General features: G+C 48.7%; 2 protein-coding genes across 4 annotated transcripts in view; one reads left to right on the top strand and one right to left on the bottom strand.

Moving 5' to 3' along the window:
- Positions 1-8338, top strand: part of ZNF554 (zinc finger protein 554) — an 11779-nt gene extending 3441 nt beyond the window's left edge. For all 3 annotated transcript variants that reach the window (XM_012729852.1, XM_004688906.2, XM_012729853.1), the window contains 4 exons: positions 484-557; positions 2724-2850; positions 4554-4745; positions 5490-8338. In XM_012729852.1, the coding sequence (XP_012585306.1) occupies positions 484-557; positions 2724-2850; positions 4554-4745; positions 5490-6691 (1595 nt within the window). In that variant the 3' untranslated portion in view covers positions 6692-8338. The remainder of the gene's footprint in view (positions 1-483; positions 558-2723; positions 2851-4553; positions 4746-5489) is intronic.
- A 1554-nt stretch (positions 8339-9892) lies between these two features.
- Positions 9893-22324, bottom strand: LOC101635616 (zinc finger protein 709). Its single transcript, XM_012729422.1, has 7 exons — positions 21123-22324; positions 20431-20440; positions 20094-20135; positions 18283-18994; positions 13485-13628; positions 12734-12813; positions 9893-10022 (listed from the first exon to the last, which is right to left on the bottom strand). Exons 1-7 carry the CDS (start codon positions 21256-21258, stop codon positions 9893-9895), a joined length of 1254 nt encoding a protein of 417 aa, XP_012584876.1. The 5' UTR covers positions 21259-22324.
- Between the last annotated feature and the right edge of the window lie 2205 nt (positions 22325-24529).

Genomic DNA, 24529 nt, shown 5'->3' with positions numbered 1-24529 from the left:
ACTCTGACTCCGGGTCTGGCCTCCGGGGCTGCATTCTGGCTCTGGGTCTGGCCTCCGGGGCTGCCCTCTGACTCGGGGTCTGGCCTCCAGGGCTGCCCTCTGGCTCGGGCTCTGGCCTCCAGATCTGGCCTGTGGGGTTGCCCTCAGATTTGGGGTCTGGCCTGTGGGGTTGCCCTCAGGTTCGGGGTCTGGCCTGTGGGGTTGCCCTCAGGTTCGGGGTCTGGCCTCCGGGGCTGCCCCCTGCCTCGGGGTCTAGCCTCCAGGTCTGGCCTCCGGGGCTGCCCTCAGGTTTGGGGTCTGCCTCGGGGGCTGCCCTCTGGCTCCGGGTCTGGCCCCTGGGGCTGCCCTCTGACTCGGGGTCTGCCTCCGGGGCTGCCTTCTGGCTCCGGGTCTGGCCTCTGGGTCTGGCCTCCGGGGCTGCCCTCGGGTTGGCGTCTGGAGATGCCCTGGCCTGGCCTTCACCGTGCCTTTCTCCTGCCACAGCTCCACCTACACAGGAACCTGCTTCGTCCCAGGGGGCGAGGATGGCTGCTCCGGGCCTGCCCCTCTGGCCCCAGGTGAGTGCAGCGTCTCTCCACCCAGGGCGCCTGGTTTCTCTGGCGCATGCACACCTACCAGACAAGGGCCCCTGCCGCGCGGAGTCAGAGTGGAGGGAGTAGAGGCCACGTCTGCCTCGGGCTTTCTCAGACTAGTGCAGCAAGCAAATTAACATCAGAAAGATAGTGGGGGGATGAGTACATGCGTAGAGAGAATCTTCATGGGTATGAATTCTAAACCCAGGGGGCAAAATGGGGGTCTGGGATGTTAGGGAGAGCGAAGCGGCTCTGGTGACAAAGGCAGATGTCTGTGATTAGGCGTTTGCCCTGCCACACCGCTCTCCCCCAGGAAGGCTGTGTCTGGGAAGAACCCTAATCCTGGCACTTGCCCTAATTTTTATTCTTTTCACATATTGAAAGCCACGTTTAATAAGAAAAAGAGGCACTTGCACAGTCACAGGTGGGCAGGAGCCCTGCCCCGTTTTCATTCTCCTGGGGGGGCCAAGGGGGTGATGGAGCACCTGTGAGGGGCCCCGAAGCACCCACATGCGAGCACCACCTGTCTTGGGAAGGCCTGTGGTAAACATATTGGGGGGACAGTGGGAAACAAGGGATCCCCACAAGTACCTCCCCAGTGCAAGGACAGTGTCCACCCCGCCACGCCAGATAGCAAGCTGCCTTTCTGGGGTGACATCTGTGTGGCCTGAAGCTCCTGTACCCTCACCCCACCCTGCGTCGGGGAAGGGGGGCCCAGGAAGACACGTGAGCTGCAGTGACCACACCAGCCGGCCTGGCTTACCGCTTCCTCGGGTTGGGCTGCCAGCTTCAGGTCTCCGAGGGGTGGCAGCCACCACCCGGCAGAACCGGCCGCGCCCTTGCTGGCCAGACAGCTGCCCGCCGGGCTCCCGAGGTCGGCACGGCCGCCGCCCGCCTTCCTTCGTGGAAACTGAGCCCTTACTGCGTTTCGGGGTGTCGGAGCAAGGCCGCGGAACCCCTTCGTGGCTCGTGTGAGCCTCATACTGGGCTCAGTCAGAGCAGCAACGAGGGGAGCAGTCTGCTCACCAGGCTTGGGGCGCGGGTGTTGGCCACGATGAGGGCCAGTGTTCCCCTAATTTGGGAGCCCCACGGGAGAGGGAGCCCAGCTCCCCGGGGAAGGGCAGAGGATGGCAGTTGGGAGCACGGGCCAGGTGGAAACCCGCAGCGTGTCCGAGGAGCGGCGGCCAGGCAGTCCTGTGGGGGAGGCGGGGCAGGGGCAGGTGCTTGGAGAAAGCGCTGCAGGTGGGGGCGGGCGGGGCGGAGCCGCAGGGCGGAGCCGGCAGCGGAGGTGCCCGCTACCTGTAGTTTCAAGCAGGGTCGCCACGTTTTCCTTGGCCCTGGGGATGTGGGGGTTTGGCCCGTTCTGGGGGTGAGAGCCAGTGCCAGGAGGGTAGGGAGGGCTCGCTGGCCGCCGGTCACGCGGCTCCAGGGGCGCCGCCTTCATCAGGGGGGGGGGGTTTCCAGCTCCCCGGCCAGCAGGTGGCCGCTGTCGTGACCCGTGCGGACTAATTAGGCTTCGCGACAACCCCGTGAGTGGAAATGGTTCTTGAATTTTGGAACTGGGGGACAGGCCAGAGGTGCGGGGAGTGAGCGGATTCACCAAGACAGAGTGGGGAGCAGAAAAGGAGGATCAGCAGAAAAGGAGGATCAGCCGAAACACTGCTGAGGGGAGCCCCTGGGAGACGGGAGAGGTCGGCTGCAGCCTGTGGGTCACTCCCTGGCCGGGGATCGAACTCAGGCAGCAGTGGCTGTGGCCAGCTTCAGGGAGGGCCTGGAAATGGTTCTTTTTGTTTTAACCAGATGAGGCGGCCACTGGCTGGAAGGGTCAGTTAGACACCACTGCCCACCCCTGTGGGCAGTCCAGCCACCCGTCTACCACAGTTTAGAATAAACGGGGACTCTAGGGGAATGTGTACTCAGAACTGAGCAGCATCCGTTCAAGACGGGGAGCAGATCCCCACGGAGCCTGAGTGCTGGTCATTCTGGCCGTGTCCACAGTGTCCCTCTGATTGGGACACGTGTTTGCAGGAACTAGTAGAATCCGACCTCTGGGTGCCGACAGCGCTGCCCGAAGCCCTGGGCTCCCCACCCCAGCCCCGTCCTGGGAGTATGGGGCAGTGCTCCCTTGAGCGCAGACGTGTGGTGTTTCAGGAGCCGGTGACCTTCAAGGATGTGGCGGTGGACTTCTCCCAGGAGGAGTGGGAGATACTGAGCCCCGCGCAGAGGAAGCTATACAGCGAGGTGATGCTGGAGACCTGCCGGAGCCTGGTCTCCCTGGGTAAGGCCGGCGCCAGGCGCGTCTCTGCCGTCCGTTCTGTCTCGTTTAGCGTCGAGAACTGTGTTAGGAACTGGGCCGCTGGTGAACAAGAGGGCAGAGCCGCCGCGGTCCCCCAGGGCCTCACAGCCTGCTGGTTTCCCGCACTGTGACCTGATTTCTCAGGCGCTGGCCAGAGCTGCTGCCGAGAGGGTATCTCAGCCTAGGTGTGAACCTGGGCCCTGGTTCCTCTTGAGCACCTGGCCAGGGCATTGTTCTCTCTGCCAGGATCAAGAATCATCTTTTTTTTTTTTTAATTAAAAATTTTTTGATAATATAATAGTTTACTTTTACATCATTTTGTGCATTTTTCCATCTCACTTATAATCCCCCTGGGCTTCCCATCACCAAGTCACCCATGTGCCATCACCATAGTCCTGTGCACTCCCCTCCCCACCCCCACCCCACCCCCGTTTTTGATCCCATTCCTCACTCCACCCCCACAAAATGTCTCTGGTATATAGCTAGAACCATCTTTTTTAAAAAATGTTTTAATTTTATTTTGGTAAAATATAACAAAATTAGCATTGTAACCGTTTTTAGCACAGAACTCAGTGGCATTAATTACACTCACAATGTCCTACAATGAGAAGTGCTGTTTCCAGACCTTTTTTCATCATTCCAGTCAAACTCCATCCCCATGAAAACTGACTCCCTCCCCACCTCCAGCCCTGCACCCACCATCTGTTTCTTGTCTGTGTAGACAGGATTCCTTCGAGCTTCCTCCAAGGGGAGTCCTGTGTGGGACTTACTCCACTTACCAGGATGGTTTCAAGGCTCATCCGTGTGGTAGCGGGTGTCAGAATTTCCCTTCTTTCTAAGACACAGTAGTTTGCTGTGTGGATGGACAACATTGTGTTGATCCATTGATCTTTTGATCAACATTTGGGTTGTTTCCATCTTTTTTTTTTTTTTTTTTAAGATTTATTTATTTATACATACAGAATTGGGGTACAGGCCAGAGGTGCAGGGGTGGTGAGAGGATTCACCAGAGACAGTGGGGAGCAGAACAGGCTGACTAGCGAAGTACACTGCTGAGGGGAGCAGCGGGCGGGTCAGGAGAGGTCTGCCACGCCATGTGGGTCACCTCTGGGGCGGCGATCGGACACATGTTGAAGTGGCTTTAGCTTCTTAGTGCTGCGCTTTAACCCGCTGCGCCACCAAGGAGGGGCCCTCCACCTTTTTTTAAAGATTTATTTATGCATGCATCCAAGAGCTGGGGTACAGGGCAGAGATGCTGGGGGGTAAGAGGAGTCTCCAGAGACAGAGTGGGGAGCAGAACAGGCAGATCCATTGAAACACACTGCCAAGGGCAGCGCCTGCTGCGCCATGTGGGTCGCTCCCTGCTGGGTGAGTCGCTCCCTGATGGGTGATCCAAGTCGTGCTGCAGTGGCTGGGGTGGCTTTAAAGTGCTGGGACAGCCCCTGCACCAGGGAGGGCCCTCTTTGATTATAGCCATCTTAGCAGATATGACCTACATGTACCTCACTGTGGTCTTGCCTTGCATTTCCCTAATGATTAGTGATGTTAATTAAGCATCTTTTTGTGGATCTATTGGCCATTTATACATCTTTGGGGACATGGAGGATCCAGCTTTTTAGTTGGGGAAATAAAATGTTTGGCTTGGTCAGGATGCTCACTCTCCAGTGTGCTCTTGTCTCTCTCAGAAACCTTGAAGAACCAGAGCATGGATGACTGCGTTGGGGATGACGTGTTTTCGCTGGCACAAACCTCTGATGCCACCAGTCTTTCCTCAGGGAGCGGGTATTCGCTCTTTCAACCAGTGGTATCTTTTCATTTGGAGGAAGGAGAAACCACATGGATGGAGGAAAATGGAGTTCCCCAAGCTTCTTGTTCAGGTGAGAACCAGGCAGATACTGCCTGGATGGGGACAGCATCTTGGGAGCTTGGTGAGAGGAGTCTTCCATAAAGACCCTAATTGCATGGGGAGAAGGGAAAAGTCTTTGGCTAAGCGTTCTCAGGTGCCTTCATTTCTCCCACCAACAATTTTCTCTCCCCATATCCTACCTTCTCTCTCTCTTTAATGCAAAGAACATTCCATTTCCTTCTTGAAGTAGTCTACTTGTTGAAATTACATCTCTTCCGTTTCTGCAGTCTGATGATTCTCTGTCATTCTTTCCTCCCCTCTTTTCCATCATTGTCCAACTTCTTTTTACGATTTACTCATTTTTGCATACAAGAACTGGGGTACAGGCCAGAGGTGTGGTGGGGGCGAGAAGATTCACCAGAGACCGTGGGGAGCAGAACAGGTGGACTGACTGACATACAGTGCTAAGGGGAGCAGTGGGGAGACAGGAGAGGTCTGCACCCTGTGGGTCCCCTCCCTAGCCAAGGATTGAATTCTTGCTGTAGTGGCTGACAGCTTCACAGTGCTGCACTTTAACTCCTTGCACCACCAGGGAGGCCTCATTGTCCAACTTCTTACACTGCCTGCTGCCCTTGGCCCTCTGCCTATCTTTCCCCCATATTGAAAGCTGATACTTGAACATGAATCCACAGGTAGTTTGTGTATGTTGGAAGTACTTTGTCCCACCATTCTTAAGCTGTTCTCTCTCACCCCTCACCACCCCAATTTATTGCAGATTGGGAGACTAAACTGAAAGATCAAGACCAAGACCAAGACCAAGACCAAGACCAAGACCAAGACCAAGAGTCAATGTACAAGACGGTGGTTATTGAGGAAGAACCAGCCGCTGATGCACCTGCTGCAGAGCTCCTGGAGGAAGACTGGGAGTGTGAACTGGAGAGCCATCATGAAGCCCGCCTGGTGCGAACAGCATTCATCCAAGTAGAGGCATTTGCTCAGGAGGATATTACTGAGTGGAATGATTTTGGGGAAAGCTGTAGCCAGAGCTCAGATGTTTTATCACAGGAAGATTCTGGAGGAAACAACTTTCATGACTGTGATCTAGCTATCGAGTATTTGGTAGCAGATTCTTTCTTAAATCATCATCCAATGGGCTATACAGACCAGGGACCCTGTGTAAATAACAAATATGGAAAAGACATCAGCCAAAACAGCTACCTAACTCAACACAAAATAACTCAGACGCCTGCCTACCCAGAAAGCGGGAAATCATATAATCATGGTATGGCTCTTTCTATCTACAACAAAATCAATACAGGACAGAAACCGTATGAATGTAACCGCTGTGGAAGAACCTTTAACCGGAGGCATTCCCTCAGTGAGCATCAGAGAATCCACACAGGAGAGAAACCCTTTGAGTGTCAGGAATGCGGGAGGCCCTTTACACACAACTCCACACTGACTCGGCACTTGAGGACTCATACCGGAGAGAAGCCCCACGCATGCAGCGAATGTGGGAAGGCCTTCAACAGGATCTCCTCCCTCACCCAGCACCAGAGAATCCACACAGGGGAAAAGCCCTATCAGTGCAAAGATTGTGGAAAATCTTTCTGCCAGAATTCCTACCTGATTTTACACAAGAGAACGCATACCGGTGAGAAGCCCTACAGATGTAATGTATGTGGAAAGGCCTTCAGTGACCGCTCCTCTCTTAACCACCACCAGCGAACTCACACTGGCGAGAGCCCCTATGGGTGTAATCAGTGTGGGAGAGCCTTCAGCCGAAGGTCGTCCCTTGTCCGCCACGCGAGAACTCACACTGGTGAGAAGCCTTACACCTGCAGTGAGTGTGGAAAAGCCTTCAGCCAGAGCTCTTCCCTTATCTCTCATCAGAAAACTCACGCGAGCCGACAAACCTTTAAAATAATTGAATGTGGCCCGGCTTTCTACGAGAACCACTGCCTTATTGAATTTTAGACATGGCTTGCTGCCCTGGACTTTTTAATATTCTACCACACAAGCATGTTTAGACTTTGCCCTTCTGATGTGCTCATTGAAAAATACTAAGTTTATGTCTTCAAGGGAAGCACTGAGGCCTGGACCGGCAAAGGGACATTTTAACAGGAAATTGCCGAAGAGCTATGCCCAGTGAGCTCTGTCCTCCTGGAAGAGATGGGGGGGACGTATTAAGAATGATCACGTTAGTTGTTGAAACGAAACGTTTCCTATTTCAACTGTTACTTTTTTTAATAGCCTGTTTTAATATTTTACTTTGTCATTGCACACCTGTTGGACCTCAAGAGGTCCTGACTGTGACACTACTCTGGAAGGCAGCACATCTGTGACCAGACAGTGCTTTGGACCTACACCAGAAACCGAGTGCAAAATCGTCTGTGTGATTCCGTCCAGTGACGTGAACCTTATACATAAACAGACCAAGGGCAGGCCGAGATGTGCGACAAGGAACAGTTAGTTTCTCTGTCACGGCTGTCTGGCTAGGTGTGACTTTCTGCCTTTCATCATTTCATTTGGCATGCTATAATCATGTGGACAATAAGTGAAAATCAAGCAATTCCAAGAGATTTGTTTCTGTGGTTGGTCGGTCAAGGAGAAGTGTGGATACCAAGCTGGCAAGAGGCAGCACGGTATTTTGACGCGGAAAAATGGAGTGGCCGTGGGTGTTCTGGAAAAGTCCCAACTGCGAGATAGACTTGCCAGAGTTGCAACCAGGAGCACCGATAAACATCATCATTGCCGTTAACGTTTGTTGGGTGCTCGCAGTATTTATGGGACCACTAGCGTTTGTATATATTTCCTCATTTAACCTTACAACCCCATGAGATCGTAGTTCTTCATATTCCCATCTTAGAGAACGGGAAACAGAAATAAACTTTGCTAAAGTCAAACGATTAGACGGAATCTGGATTTGAACCTGAGCGACTTATATAAGGTCAGTGCTGCAAGGAGGAATATAGGCAGTATATGTGTTCCAGATTCTTCTTAAAAATCATCTCACTTTGATGTGAATCATCCTCTTCCCTGAAGCTAATGGAGGAGTTTGCTTGTCAGATCTCTAACCTAAAATGGACCTGATTACAGGACTATTGTTATCTTCCCATAAGGTCTGTGTAGACCCCCCTGGGTTGATGGATTAGTTTATTTAGGAGCTCTGTGAACAACCTAAACCTGGACACAAAAATGTGTGTTGGTGCATAAATGTACTTTCTGAGGACAGCATCTATAGGTTTTACATATTCCTGGAAACGCTTATTTCCTTAGGGTGTAGTGAGAACACTATTTTCCGTCTTGGTCTCGCCTTCCCTTCAACATTTATTGAAAATAGGAGTCTTTGTTGTGCTAGGAGACTGTGTATAAAATAGTGGAGGTATCTGCCTTCTAGAGACAACCCCAGTGGTGAAGATGCAGCTTCATGGGCTTGTGACCTATGCAGGCACCCAAGGCTCCTCTCTCAGAAGATCCTGTGATTGGTTCAGTACTCTACTATTACCATTTAGAAAATGTGGATAAATAAAGAATGCCAAGAGGGCCTTCCAGGTGGTGCAACAGGTTCAAGCGCAGCAATGTAAAGCTGGCCGCAGCTGCTTCAGTTGGAGTTTGACCCCTGGCCCCGGAGGTGACCCACATGGCGCAGACCTCTCCTGTCCCACCTGCTGCTTCCCGCAACAGTGTACGTCATCAATCTGCCTGCTCTGCTCCCCACTCTGTCTCTGATGAATCCTCTCACCGCCCCTGCATCTCTGGCCTGTACCCCAGTTCTGTATGCATAAATAAAATAAAAGTTAACAAAAAAAGGCCAAGTCTCCCTCCCCAAAATCATGGTATTTGGAAGCCTGCCTTAAGGCTGTGTCCTGGTATGGACTTGGAGTCCTACTGTCTGCTTTCCATATGTGTTCAGAGATAAATCCTGTGAGCATTACCCCTATATAACACGTCATGTCACTTAGTAAGGTGAAAAATGAGGCTGGATTCATCACAAAAGCTTATTGCCACTGACAGCAGGGTAACAACTGGCAATTTGAAGGAAAAGAAGCATGAGTCAATACATAAAAATGTCAGATGTTAATGCATGTCTTAGCAGTAAGGAGAACATTCTCTAAATAGTTTTTGTGAAGTGTATGAGACCCTGCAAACCATAAAAAACGAACTGTAAAAATGTGTAAAATACAAACAAAAAAGGTGTTAGTCTGAATGTCAAACGAGAATGTTTTCTGAAAAGGGCAGGCATATTAAATGCATTAAGTGTTTAGCATATCTACTACATGTATTATTTTTCAGTTCACAAATTTATGAAGGGTTTTTGGTTATATTTGTTAAAATAGGAGTTCGATTGCCTTAAGGACAGTATAGCTTTTTTAAAAAGTATGGTGTTAAATGTGCCATCTTAACTACTGTAAGTGCACACAGTTCAATGATTTTAGATACACTCATGTCACTGCACTAAGGATTGTCCGAAGCCTGCTCTTACACGAATTTCCTTGCAGTGTGAAATGCACACCTGAAATTCTAGCATCTCATTCTTAGAGGGGTCTGGTGAGCAGACTGGGTGAGGATTCAGGGTCTCGAGGAGGCCAAGGGACATGTCAGGGGGTGCTGGTACTGACCTCAAGCCCCAGAGGTGGGGGCAGGGACGGCTGGCAGCGCCTCCGAGGTCAAAGGACAGTAGCCCTGTGCTTGCGCGCGGTGCCACACTGAATTTCTCCGTTTCCAAAGGGCCCAGAGCCACGGGGACCACCACTAGCGCCAACCACTGCCCCGGGAGGTGACCACACGCTTCAGGCTTGTCCCGACCTCGCTGGCTGCCTGTAGCTGGTCTCAACAGGGCGAGCTCCGGGAAAACAGTCTGGACTTCCCTGCCTATGAGCAGGATGCAGTAGGGCCGCCCAGCTTCGACAAACTCCTGGCGTGATGGGTTGATCAGCTCCTAGCCCTCGTCTCAGGCCGCTGGGTCTGGGCAAAGAGCCAGGCACAGAAGGGCTGAGAACCCGCACTTCCGCCCGGACCTGCCACGTGACCATGGTCCGCTTATCAGTCAGGCTAGCAGAGCTGCTGGGCGAACTGCCCAATCAGGGAAGCAGAACGCTAGCACCCCGTCCAATCAGAGGCTGGGATACTGTCCAATCAAGCGTCTTGGGGGGTGGGTCTAGGAGCTCCGGCCAATCAGGTCCGGGAATGGGCGGTGGCGGCAGTGGTGTTGGTCGCGCGCGGGCGGGGTTCGGCGCTCACGTTCCCCGCGCTGCGCGGCACTAGGTGTCCATCCCGGTGGCTCTCACCTGCCGGGGCCAGGAGGCTGCGGGAGGACGCACCGCAAAGCCAGGAGTGAGGCCAGAGATGGTGAGTTCCCTGGTCTGGGGCCCGTGCGGGAGAGGCTAGTTCAAAACTGCTGGAACTGGTTGGATGCTCTGGGCAGCCAGCGTCTCCCCGCTCCTCCAGCGGTCCGAGGGGCCCGGCCTCTGGCCCAGCCCGACTGCGTGCTCGCCTTCAGAGCTGCCTGTGGGGACCCCGATCCGCACAGCTGCCAGCCGCCCTGGGGTGTCGGAATATCAGTGCTGGCTGCTTGGGGGGCTTTGGGAGGACTGCCTGCGGGTTGGGCCCTTGTTGGGGAGGGCTGTGCTGTAGGGCCGCGGTGGGACCCTGATCCCCGCGTCCTGGAGGGACGTTGTCGGGTGATGGACGCTGGTATTGAGCGGAAAAGACAGACGTGTCTCCTGGCCCCCAGGTTTGTCACAGCTGAAGAGAGAAACTCACCCAAAGAAGGCCCACTAAGTGCACGCACTGTGGCAACCTGCAGAGCAGATTGGGGACAGAGCAGGACAAGTGACCTTTGTTTTTTAAAGATTTGTTTATGCATACAAGAGCTGGGTGCAGGTCACAGGTGCAGGGGTGTGAGAGGACTCACCAGAGACAGAGCAGGGAGCAGAACAGGTAGATCCACTGAAATACACTGCTGAGGGGAGCAGCAAGGAGACAGGAGAGGTCTGCTGTGCCATGTGTGGGCTGGTGATAGCTTGATAGCACTGAGACTTTAACCTCTGCGCTAGCAGGAACGCCCTTACCAGGTTTATGTTTGACTGAGGCCAACACTAATTGTGCCTGTATAGATTTGCCTGTTTCATAGAAATGGAGTTATACCACATGTGGCCTTTCGTGTCTGGCTTTTTTGGGTTACTGAGTATTATCTTTTCAAAATTCATCTGATAGACATTTGGTTTGTTTCTATTTGAGGGCTGTTATGAGAAATGCTCTAAACATTTTTTTTAAGATTTATTTATACATGCAGAACTGGGGTACAGGCCAAAGGTGCAGGGGCAGTGAGAGGACTCACCAGAGACAGAGTGGGGAGCAGAACAGGCAGATGGACAAAGTACACTGCTGAGGGGAGCAGCAGGCAAGGCAGGAGAGGTCTGCTGCACCATGTGGTCACCTCCAGGGCCAGGGATCAAATTCACACTGAAGTGGCTGCTGCTGGCTTGCAGTTCTGCATCCTGACCCGCTGCACCACCAGGGAGGGCCATGCTATGAACACAAGTTTTTGCAAGCCTGACTTTTCATTTCTGTTGGTAGAAACCTAGGAGTGGAATTGCTGGGTCACATGGTAATAATGTTTAACCTCGTAAACTGCCAAACTCTTTTCCAAAGCAACGGCACCATTTTCCATTCCCGCCAACAGTGTTCAAGGGTTCAGATTACTCCAAGCCCTTGTTAACTCGTGTTATTGTGTCTTTTTTGCTATATCCGTTATCATGCAGCAATAAGAAACCAACACAGTGTAGTGACTTAGTGACAATTAAACAACACAGGTCTGTTATCTTACAGCTCTGGAGGTCAGAAGTCCAAAATGGGCCTCATGAATGAATATGAATGGGTGGAAAGACTGCATTCTCTATGGAAGAAGGTTCTAGGTAAGATCCGTTTCCTTGCCTTTTCCAGTTCCAGCAGTCTCTGCTCATTGGGTGCTAACTTGTATAGGGTCTGTGGCTTCTGGCTATGTGCCAGCCTGTAATTCTCTCTGGCATGCACATAGGGCCCATTTTTAATTTCTTTCTTAGTACTTTGTATTCATATTCAAGACAACCCATTGCCATTGCCTTGCTTCTGGTGGAGTCCCTTGGCCCTTGGCCTCCTTGCACTGCTTCACTCCAGTTTCTGCCTGCCATCAAGTGGTGTTCCCCACTTATCTCTGTCCTGACACAGCATTATCCTCTCCTTAAAAGGATGCAATTCAAGCCCTCCCTGGTGGTGCAAGGGGTTAAAGCACAGCACTGTGAACCTATACACAGTTACTGCAGCACGAGTTTGATCCCTGCCAGGGAGATGACCCACATGGTACAGCAGACCTCCCCTGCAGGACATGCCCACCGCTCCCCTCAGAAGTATATTTCAGTAGATCTGCCTGTTCTGCTCCCCACTTTGTTTCTGGTGAATCCTGTTATCCCTGCACCTCTGGCCTGTACCCCAGTTCTTGTAAGCATAAATAAATAAATCTAAAAAAAAGAGGGAAGCAGAAATTGGAATGATGTGACCCCAACCCAAGGAACAACGAGCCTGGTATCCACCAGATGCTTGTAAAAGGAATCAACCCCAGTGACCCCTGATTTCTCAGTTCTAGCCCACAGAACTGCAGGGGAATACAATTCTATTTAATTCGCCAACTTTGTGAACAACTGTTACAGCAGCCCTGGCAAAATAATACTCAGAGAATATTTATCTCCCAAATGTTTTTCTTAGAAAGAACTGGAAATTATGTGATAAGAGGCTCCTTGGAGAATAAGGCACTGATAAAACCCACACTGTATCTAAGCCCGTTATAGAGATTTTCTAGTATGCAGTTTACTGGGCATGATGAGTGAGGGGGTCTTCATGAAGTCTTTCCCAAGTCACTTAGTGACACAGATTTCCCTCCTGTGTGAATTAGCATGTTATTTTAGGAATAGGGGAGCACAGCAGTCTTCCCTTTAGCACACTGCTCCCACTTAGTTTCTCCCCAGTGTGACTTCTTACATGTCTTTGTAAGGATGAGAGTCTGCCAAAGGCTTTACCACATTTCTGACATTCATTGGGTTTCTCTCTGCTGTGAGTTCTTAAATGTCCTTGAAGAGATGACGACCAACTGAAAGCTTCCCCACATTGCTTATGCAGATAGGGTTTCTCTCCAGTGTGAATTCGCACATGTGTTCTAAAGTGTTGATGGTTTTAATAATTAATACTATTACATTTTTACCACTTTTAGCAAATGTGTACGTTTTCTGTGCTCTCAGAGTTGTTTTAAAGTATAAGCTAAATGCTCTGCTCTAAGAACTACTGGAGGCTTTCCCACATTTGTAACACACATATGGCTTCTTGCCAGTGTGAGTACGCAAATGGCCTTCAAAGGATGAAGGAGAACTAAAGGATTTCCACACAGTTTACACTCATAAGGCTTTTCTCCAGCGTGTCCTTCTGTGACTCCTAAGATTTGAAGGCCAACTGTAGGCTTTCCCACACTGCACACACTTATATGCTTTCTCTCCAGTGTTTGCATGTATGATCAGGTAAAAAGAGTGAATGGTTTCCCACATTCTTTACGTTCATAGGCTTTCTCTGCACTGAACTTTTACATGTTTCCTAAAAGAAGAAGAGGAGGATTTCTCACATTCTTTCCAAGCCTAGGGTTTCCCAATATTGGAGTTTCTCAAAGGTTTGAGGGACAGCTGGAAGGTTTTGACACTTCACACTCATATGGCTTCTCTCCAGTATGAGCTCTTATATGAACTTGAAGTTTGGAGTATATAAAGGCTTTTCCACATTCCTTACATGCATAGGGCTTCTCTTCAGTGTGAGCTCTTACATGTGCCCTGAAGTATGAATGACAAATGAAAATCCTTCCACATTCTTTACATTGATATGGTTTTTTCCATGTTGAGGTGATGCTATGGGATTCTTTAGGGATAAAGTATCCATAATGACTTTTTCAAACTTACTATATTCATAGGATTTTATTTCAGTAGAAAGTCTCTTATTCACAATAATGTTTGAAATCTGGTTGGTTTCTTCATAGCGATTTCTGTCATTATTTTCCGAGGGCATCTTGATCATATGGCATCTGTTAAAAACAAGAATCATGTTACCACTCACTGATGACAGATGACTCACTAATGGTTTTTAATAACTAATACTATTACATTTTTACCAATTTTAGCAAATGTGTATGTTTTCTGTGCTGTCAGAATTGTTTTAAAGTGATATAAGCTAAATGTTCTAAGAGAGAATTCAACCACAAGTATTTTCAGTGATTTAATACTTGGGATTTCTTTCTTCATCATTTTTTATGACTTGAAATCTCAAACAGTCGATTTCTATATCACTTTTATGAAACTGTCTTGTGAAGGTTTTCTCAGTCAATATTTATATTTTAGATTTTTATTTATGCATACAAGAGCTGGGGTGCAGAGCAGAGGTGTGGGGAGGAGGTGAGAGGATTTACCAGAGACAGAGTGGAGAGCAGAACAGGCAGATCTACTGAGGTGCACTGCTGAGGGGAGCATCAGATGAGACAGGAGAAGTCTACTGTGCCATGTGGGTCACCTCCCTGGCTGGGGATTGAACTTGTGCTATGGCTGCTACCAGTAGCTTGACAGATATGACCTAACCCCTTGTGCCACCAGGGAGGCCCTCTCTCAATATTTAATACCTGACTTATACCTACAAATATGCATACACACATTTACATGTTCACTATACCCTCACCATGTCTCACGAGCCACCGCTTTCTCCCATCTATATGCCACTCACCACAGATGTGTCCCTTGGTTCCTGAGCTGATTTTCAGTGCTGTGGCATTTCCAGTTTTCTCCTCAAATGAAACACCAGCAGTCATTTTTCCACATCCTATATGTTCTACTCACTTGGTATTTCTCTCCCAAACATACTATAGAGAATTTGCCCCTCTGAGTTAAGTAGTGTTATAATATGAAAAGCAGTAACAAAATATGCTTTTACAAAAAGAACTGGCAAGACATAAGCAAGAATAGAAGTAGGGAACATGTACATTTCTTTTCAAAAAGCAATTAAAAAGTAAACAAATTTGAAAATAGTGCACAATGTACTAGAAATATTTCCAAGATGATTGAGACTTATGGTGACATAAGTGCCTATTACTGGGAAAGCAACATGAGGAAGAATTGGACAAAATGCAGATGCCCAAATGCTAATTTTATAAGACGAAATAGGTCTTTCAGTGCATTTGTGAAGATGAATGAAGTTAAAAAAAGTAAGCTAAGTATCTGACAATATTTGGTTTCCTTAGAAGATGAAGTTATATTTCTTTTTTTTTTTTTAAAGATTTACTTATTTATGCATACAAGAACCGAGTATAGGCCAGAGGTGTAGTAGGTGGTGGGAGGATTCACCAGAGACAGTGTGGGGAGCAGAGTAGGCAGATTGAAATACACTGCCGAGGGGAGCAGCAGGTGGGTCAGTAGAGGTCTGCCACGCCCTGCATATGTTGTATATCACTACCTACCAGATCAGAGATCCAGACACAAGCACTGAGACATGACTGACAGTTACTTTGCTAGAGTATATTATAGACCTTTAAATCATCTTTTTTCTAGAATTATAAGAATTTACTCCACTCCTGAGAACTAAAATCTCCATGCTATGATATTACACCATATTTTATTACATCATATTTTATAGTCAGGTCAGCTAAATAAGCTGTTGTGTACACACTCAGGGGCTGAAGTCACCAAGCAGGTGGACTAAAGCTCAGGGGCTTGATGGGTAACAGCCTGCAGCTCTTGTCTCTGGTTTCCAGCCATGTCAAGTAGCTAGCGAAACCAAACACTAATGTTTTCCTGACTTGCAAACACGACTTTCACAACCCCTTCCATCACAGATCAGATTCTGTGGTCACAATCTAGACATTTGGGTTTCCCAGCCAAACCCAACATGTCCTATGCCAGACCTCTCATTATAGGCTGTCATGGTTGCTCAGGATGCTCTCCTCGAGATCTTCCTATGATCATACACCATCCCATTTGTATACTAAACACTCATTCTCTGAATAATGTGATAAGACCTGGTATCCTGATTCCAGCATGACAGCTATGTTGGTGCTGTACAATACATCAGACTTGGTTTCTCTACTGCAGTGAACTGGCTGCATAGTTCTGTCCTCCCAGGTGAGAAACAAGCAACCTCTTCATATAGCAGAGTTGGTATGTGTTTTCTGCTGTTTGCCAGTGAATACAGTCCTGGAACAGGTGTTCAATTACTCCGTATACGTGTGACTAAAAACATACATGATGTAGATGCATATTTCCCAAATATCTGAGTTTCCAAATCAGTTCTATATTAACAAATATTACTCCCTCCACATTTTTTTTTTAAGATTTATTTATTTATGCATACAAAATGGGGTCCAGAACAGGCAGACTGGTGTAATACACTGCTGAGGGGAGCAGCTGGGAGACAGGAGAGGTCTGCCACGCCATGTGGGTCACCTTCCTGACTGGGGATCAAATTCGTGCTGAAGTGGCTGCAGCCAGCTTCATAGTGCTGTGATTTAACCCGTTGTGCCGCCAGGGAGGGCCCGCTTCTGCCACTTTTCATTGAGGGCTTTCCATTTATGGGTTTTCAAATCAGCCTAATAATTTCTCTATGTAAAAGATAGTTACTCAATACCCTTATGCATTCTTAGTCAACACTACCAGGTGTGATCAAGTTTAGAGATTTTTTTTTTAGGCACATTTTTTATCCTGAAAATTTTTTTCACACTTAACTGAAAGTTGTTGACATTAAGATCATTTGTAATGCATTGGTATATATTAATAAATACAACAGTGATTTTGCCATTGCTCTCTAACCAAAGGCTGCAGGACAACATGGAGTATATTAATAAAGAGAACTGAGGATGAACAGACCTCATACAAGACCTCATACATGACATTAGGGCTTATTTGATACATGTTAAAGGAACATATTGTATTTTGATTTTTGTTAGATGACGTGAGTGTTTGAGGAAGCAGACCTTTATTCTTGATTACAGGCTGTCAGGAAGGAAACATATCTTATGATTAGCTATCTGAGTAGTTGTTGTCTAGAATGCAGAAAACATGGAATGTAGCTGAAACTCATTGATAAAGAGGTACTAGTCACATTAGCAGTAAGTGGGAATGTTTGGTCATTTTTATGGTTTGGATTTTACACAGTTCTTAGCTGTTTTATGGCTCTAAAGTGTTCTTTTCTCCTGACCCGTTGCTGTCACGTGACTGCCTAGGGCTGTGACAGAGTTGGATGAAATTTTCTGCTCAGTCTGAATAAAGCACCACGCAGTATGGAGTCCCAGGCCAAATGGAAGCTGTCTAAGGTGCTGGTCATCCTCATTACTCTGTAAACACGAATTTGCTTCTTACCGTGGACTCATATATATTCTTACTATGTTACTAGGCAGGAAACACTGTGTTAGGTTTAGTTAGCTCAGTTAGCTGTGTAAATACAGTTCCTCCAAAACAAACTATGAGGCAGATACATTTCTCCTCGGTTTGAATGAGTTAGCCAAGGCTTATGCATGTAGGTTATTTGCCAGAGGCCCCCATGCTAGGAAGGAACCAGCACAGATCAGGATTCAACTGGAGCTTTTCTGTCTCGAAGTCCATACTCATTATCTGGTGCTAAGTGCTGAGCATTCCTCACACATAGCAGACCCCAGGCTCCAAACAAACCACTAAATTCCACACTGATGCTGGCTGCAGGTACCTACCCACAGTGTATTTCAGCACATCTTCCTGTTATGCTCCCAACTCTGTTTCTGGTGGATCCTCTCTTACTCCCACCCTACCTCTGGCCTACACTCTAGTTCTTGTATGCATAAAAAAATAAGTCTTTAATTTTTTTTTAAATAACAAAGTAATTAAATATGGTAGGTTTGTTACTTAGGTAGCAGTCACTTATAAGAGAATGCTGGCTCAAAAGGACAAATGTATGCATAAGTGTTTAATTCAACCAAGGACATACACAGAAACTAGAAATGCAGGTGAAGCCCAGCCTCTCAACAGTGCAACCAGGGAGTAAATTTCCTGTATTGTGACAGTAGCAGCATCTCAAGGTGGACTCAGGGACAGGAGCAGTATTAGAGGTACCATGTGCTTCCAACAGAAACCATGTAATTAAGAAACTCACTTATCACCCCAGGTCCAAAAGATACTGTAATGAAAACTTAGACAATTTTCATGTAACTGTATAATAATTTAATGTATGACATGACATATGTAGTACAGGTGAAGGGGACATAGAGGGATATTTACTAAGTGCTAATATCAGCAACATGAACTGGAAATGTATATACTGGGAACTCCTATTCAGAATGAGGCACAGAGAGGTATTTATAACAATTTAAAGATGTACATCCTGCTCTTTCATATAGAAAAACAGTGAAACGCTATCCCTGAAGATTTCCTCATATTCTTTCCATTCATATGGTTTCTCTCCAGTGTTTGCTCCCATATACAATAAAACTTTCTGGGAGACAGAAGACTTTCCCACAGTCCTGGTACTCAGAGTTTCTCCCAGCTGTGCATCCTCATATGTTTTCGCAGGTTTGCTGGATATCTGAAGGCTTTCCCACAGTCCTGACACTCATAGGGCCTCACCCCTGTGTGTGTCCTTGCATGTACTCGGAGTGAAGAGTCACAGTTGAAAGTTTTCCCACACTGCTTACATTCATAGGGTCTCTCCCCAGTATGTGTTCGAACATGTACCTGCAGGGATATAGGGTACCTAAAGGCTTTGCCACACTGCTGACATTCATAGGGCTTTTCCTCACTGTGCATTCTCACATGTTTTTGCAAGGATGAGGGCCATGTGAAGGCTTTCCCACATTGCTGACACTCAAAAGGCTTCTCCCCACTGTGTGTCCTCATGTGTCCTTGAAGAGAGGAGGGAGCACTGAAAGCTTTCCCACAGTGTGGACACTCAAAAGGTTTCTCCCCAGTGTGTGTTGCCATGTGTCTTCGAAGGGATGAGGAAAAGCTGTAGGCTTTCCCACACTGCTTACACACATAGCGTTTCTCTCCTGTATGCAGCCTCATGTGCCCTCGCAGGGATGTGCCATACTTGAAGGCTTTGCCACACTGTTTACATTCATAGGGCTTATCTCTACTGTGTGTTCTTTCATGGTCTCGAAGATGAGAGTGGAATCTGAAAGCTTTACCACAGTCCTTACATTCGTAAGGTTTCTGTCCACTGTGCTTTTTCACATGCTCTTGGAAAGATGAGAGGCAACTGAAAGATTTCCCACATTCTTTACATTCATATGGTCTCTCGCCAGAGTGAATTCTCATATGTCGTGTAAGAAAAGAATAATACATGAAGGTTTTCCCACATACTTCACATGGGTGGATGTTTTGTCCATAGTGGCCTCTCACATGGCCCCGAAAGTATGAGAGGCAAGTGAAGGTTTTTCCACATTCCTTACAATTAAAAGATGTTTTACTACTCAGACTTTTCACACATCTCTTAGATGCTCTTCCAGTATCCTGACAGTCCCAGGGTTTCCCGACAAAGTCCGTTTCCATGTGAGTCCTTAGGCATACAACACAGACTTGCCCACATTCGTCACAATGGTAAGATTTCTGTCCACTGTGACATCTTTGGTGATTTGTAAGGGAAGAATAATCCTTGAAGGCTTCTCCACACTCAGTACATTCATAGGGTTTCACTCCAGTAGAATCACTTTCATGCACAAGAAGATTTTTAATTTGGTGTGAGGTTCTTCCACCGTCATCGTTTTCATTAATTACACAATGACTCTCCACTAAGCGAGTTCTGTCCATACTGGGGCTGCTTTGGCATAACATACAAGACAGGAAGCACATGATTAGTGACTGATGATTATCAATGACAATTACCACTGCATTTTTATTTTCACCAAACATATTTTTTTACACGATCTACATTATTATTATAAAGCAAACCAAGCAAAAAAAAAAACAAGCTTAACACTCTGCCTGAGGGCTCACATGTGTGCTGACACACCCAGTGTTTCTTATATATGGGGTTTCCTGGCCATTGTTTCCAACTGAATTATTTCAGATACGCGTAATGTCTACATCATATTTATTAAACTATTGTCTAGTCAAAATTCTCAGAGCACATATTTAGCTAAATTTATACAGGTTCAATCATTTCAATTTAGCCTAACACTCCCCAGATCCTCCCTTCCCCTGTGGGAGAGCCATTTACCTCAAACATCTCTCCTGGGTTTGGTGCTGGACCCTAGAATTAGGAAATATCCACTTTTCATGAAAAAAAGTCCAGAAGTCATTTCTTGTGAATTTTACTCTTTTCTCTCCACTGGATATTTCCTTTTCCAAAATGACACACTGAGGACTTGGTCCACTGGTTTTTACTTGAGTGTAACTCTCTGTAGCAACTAGTAACAGGGATTGATATCCCAGGAAATAGTAGTAGGAGAAAAGAAAGAAAATAAATCATATGTGATTTTCTATAACCATTCAAGAATGTAAACAGATGTGCTGAGAGGCATGGACTTAAGAGCAAAGAACTACTGAGGACTCCAGTCATCTGGGACTTAGGTAATAATAGGGCAATAAAATGGAAGCCTGTTTACCCATAAATTCTTCCAAAACGTAGTGATATGTTGAGATAAGTATTATCAGAGAAGCAAAGTAGAAAGGAACCGGGAAGTATGTGCACACCCAGTGCTGCCTTTGTGAGAGGCTAAGAACCTCTTCCCAACTGGTAGAGGATGGATGAAAAATCCAACAGGGGAGCCAGCTCATGAAGGGCAGCGCCCTTCTCACACAAACGTGGGGTGAGGTTTGTAGTGAAAACACCCGAATACCATTCCTTGCCCCAGAGCCTGTCCCTCTCAATGTTGTTATTCTCCTGGTGTTTGCAGGTGCAGAGGCCCTACAGGAAACCCTTGCTGTTGTCCCGGGGCCTTTACTGGCTGGCTGGCTGGTACTGCTCTGCTCAGCATAAGGGAGGCCTTGAAGACCAGCAGTCATTCCTATCTAAGATAACCCAGTACTTTGGTTTCAAGCCCACTGACCAAGATGCCTCAGTGTGAGCTAAAATGCAACAGGATTCCATGTCAGATGTGCACTCACCAGTGCATAACTTCCCAGGGGTAAGAACCATAAAGCTGTTCTTATGTCACCAGTGACACTGGAAAATATGCTCAGATTTATAAAATAAGGAAGCCTCAGACTTCTGATCAGAAGATAACAGCTCTAACATAGAACTCTCTGGCTCTTGGCAGGTTTCTGAAGACTTGGGCCATAGCTGCCTCTTTCCCAATATAGTCATTTTCTTGGTCCTGACAGGAACTTTTATTGCTAATAACATTTGTGTGTTAAGGACTTAGTGAGGGAGAAGCTACCCTTACCCACGGAGGCCAGGTTCCCACAAGTCTCCAGCATCACCTCTCTGTACAGCTGCCTCTGAGCACTGTCCAGCAGGGCCCACTCCTCCAGGGTGAAGTTCACAGCCACATCCTCAAAAGCCACCAAGTCCTGAAACATCCCGCACAATGATTTTAGCAAGGCACCATCTTCCCCAGTGAGTGTAGGAGGGAAGGGAGGTGGCAGATGGGGAACTGGCCTCAGCTCCTAGGATGCAGGGCTCTGTTCTGTTAGAAATGGTAACAGGCAGCCAGCAAGTACAGTTTGTTCCGGGATGGTGAGTGCTTGGGAAATTGAACAACAGTTGATAGACACTTGCATACAGAATCATAGGAATTATTTTTCTGAGACAGATTCTGAGGCAAGGTAAACACTGAAAAATGAAAGTATTCAGGTAACAAGAGGATACTTGGCCTGAGCAAAGCTTACTACTGTAACAACTGGATACAGAAAGTCCAGAGCTGTGAGCTTAGATTTCTGGAACTGCTTGTCCTGAGCAGCTTTCACCTTGGTAGGCAACAGACAGAGAAGCCTGGCCTGTCCCCTCATATCCAGCAGAGACTGGACCCCTCCCAGGATGAGGAGGATACTGTGGGCAGATTCGGACAGTGCTGGGAGGGGGGGTCTTGCATACCTGTTAGGTAAGGGGATTATCTGGTTACTGAAGAACCTATCAAATATATAACCAAATACCTGATTTCAGGGAAAATGGCAGCACTAGGAATAGTTGCTGAGGGTCTAATGGCCTTAACGTGGCCACAGACACCACTAATTAAATCTTCAGAGCACTGTGAGATGACAGTATGTCCATGAAATTAGGAAAAACATAAAAAAAGAAAAAAACAAAGATGGTTTAAAAATAGGGTCTCAAAAATCTTAAAAAACAGATCCCACTGTATCAGCTACAAGAAGGCAGCGTGACTTCGAGAGAGTTAGGTCCCAGGGACAAGTCAGGAGATGCAGTAGAAAGGTAACCGTATCTCCAAGGATATGTCAGTGAGGGGATTCATAACTGAATAGAGCTACGTGTTACCAAAAACAGAGGAAGACAGAAGGTTGAGAAGGGACCGCGCAAGCAGCCAGCTTTTCTACAGAACAAGGTGGTGGGGTGGTGGGGTTTCCTAACAAGCCTGAAAGCTTTTTAAAGTATGGCTTTTAAACTGAAACTTTTTTAAATGATAGTGATGACAGGGCCTCCCTGGTGGCCTGAGTTTGATCCCCGCCCTAGAGGTGACCCACCTGGCGCCGCAGGCCTCTCCTGACCCGCCCACTGCTCCCCTCAGCAGTGTACTTTGTTAATCTTCCTGTTCTGCTCCCCACTCTGTCTCTGGTGAACCCTCTCACCCCATTCCTCTGGCCTGTACCCCAGTTCTTATACAAGGGGGAAAAAAAAAAAGACCAGTGCGTATGGGAGGTGGAAGGAACCCCCGTCACTTTGTGTTCTGAAAAGTGACAGGCTACAAGAACCCCCGTGTACTCAGACAAGGCTCGCAGATGCCTTTTATTTATCGGGGACCCGGCCGGACACACCCACGTCCCCTTTCTGTGCTCAGCAGTGGTTTAGGAACAACACCAGCTGTCCCCATGAGCGGTCCGAACAAGGCACCTGCACCAAGTCTGGGCGACTTCACTCTGGTCCTCGCACTTGGCCACCTGGGCCTGAGCCAGGCGTCAGCCCCTCCGAGGTCAGGCGCCCAGGGCTCTGCACCCCGCAGCACGCCTTCCTTCCCATCCTCCTCTCCACAGAACTCTCCCAGTCTGGGGAGCCCTGCACACCTTACGCCAGGGTGGCATCCTCCCTTCTAGCAGGCCCTCCCCTCCTGCGGCGCCACAGCCCCGCCCACCCCCTCTTGAAGTAAATTTTCTCCCTACGGAGTCAGAATTTTTCACTGCCACTGGCTTGGCCAGCTGTCCACAACTGCCTTTTTCTTGCCCAAGCTTCACTCAGGCTTCCCCCCAGTGCCCCCCAACGTGCCCCCCCATCTACCCACACTGGAAACGAGGCGCTGCTGACCCAGCAGATACGCTGGACCAGAGCCAGGGCTCTTCCTACCAAACTCCTATACCAGAGAAAAGCTCCCTTCTGTTTGATCCAGACGCTGACCCACGTCTGAAGCCCAGTCCTGGCCTACAGCCGTCTTAGTCTCTACCTAACCAAGCAGGATTTGATTTGATCTCTCAAATGCGAGCACGTTCCCATACAGCACCAGCTACCTGCTCCTACCGTGGCAGCCCCTGTACACAACCACCCTCAGTCACCCCACTCAGCCAAGGACTCTGATCCAGACCCCTTAGGGACGGTGCAAAACCAAGGACACCCTAATCCCACCCTGCTAGGCCCTCACCCCAGGGAGGGAGGCAGACTCCAGTGGAGAACTCACTTCCACCCAGGCCAGTAGGGAGGGGCCCCTCAAAAGGCGATGGGCGTTAAAAGACAGCAGTCCCGAACTGAGTCACCTGTGCTAAGCCCGTGTCACCGAACGGAGACAACACCTAACTTCGTTACAGTTTCAGCCTCTCCCAGGAATGGAATCTGAAACCAGTAAACCTGGAATGACTTGGTCAGCATGTTGGGCAAATCTGCTGAAAGACCCTTTCCTGTTGCTAAGCCAGCGTGACCCTGCACACCAGCCTGGCTTTGCCAGTCTGCGCCTCCTTTTGCCTGCAGGTGTTTCGCCCGCACAGCTCCTGGGAGCTCCTTTCTCTCTGCTACTTGGGGTGCGGCCCAACTTGTGAGACAGAATAAAGGGGAAAAGCTTGGATTTTACTTAATTGAGTTTTGCTTTTAACAGAGGAGGAATGCTGGCACCCCACCCAGCTTCCCAGGAGTCAGGTTGGGACCCCGGAGGCCACCAAGGGAGGACTGGCCGGGAGGAGGGTGAAAAACTGGAGGGGACCCCAAGACCTTCGCGGAGGGGCTGGACAGGTTGAGGGGCCCATCTCAGCATGGAAGGCTGAAAGTCAGGTCGGCTGCAAGGGGGGGGGTGGGGGGGGGGGGGGGTGGAGGGGGACCGAACAAAATAGTCAACGCCAAGTGGCTCCGGCCGGTGTGAACCAGCGGCTCCCTGACTGGCCCAGCACCCCACCTACTCACCATTCCGTCCCGCTGGGCGTGCTCCCGGGGGTCCATCCCACGGCCACGCCCGGGCCAGGTGACAGCGGGGCAGCGGGACTACACCTGGGCCTCAGGCGCGCCCCAGAGCGGGCGGGCGGGTGGGCACGGAAGCGCGGCCACTTGGGCGGGGAGCGGCGCCCGCCGCAGCCCTGATTGGACAGGTGGCCCTGCGCCGCGCAGCGATAGGCTAGTCTACCGGCACTGCCCCCCCAGACCCCAACTGGACTATGTTGGGGGCCGCCCCGGCCCCGGCCGCTGACCACCTGGTTCCTGCCC

The sequence above is a fragment of the Condylura cristata genome, unplaced genomic scaffold, assembly GCF_000260355.1.
Source record: "Condylura cristata isolate star-nosed mole 26May11 unplaced genomic scaffold, ConCri1.0 scaffold00025, whole genome shotgun sequence".
NCBI classification, from domain to species: Eukaryota; Metazoa; Chordata; class Mammalia; order Eulipotyphla; family Talpidae; genus Condylura; species Condylura cristata.
Note: the sequence above shows the minus strand (reverse complement) of the source record. Positions and strands in the feature narration are given on the sequence as shown.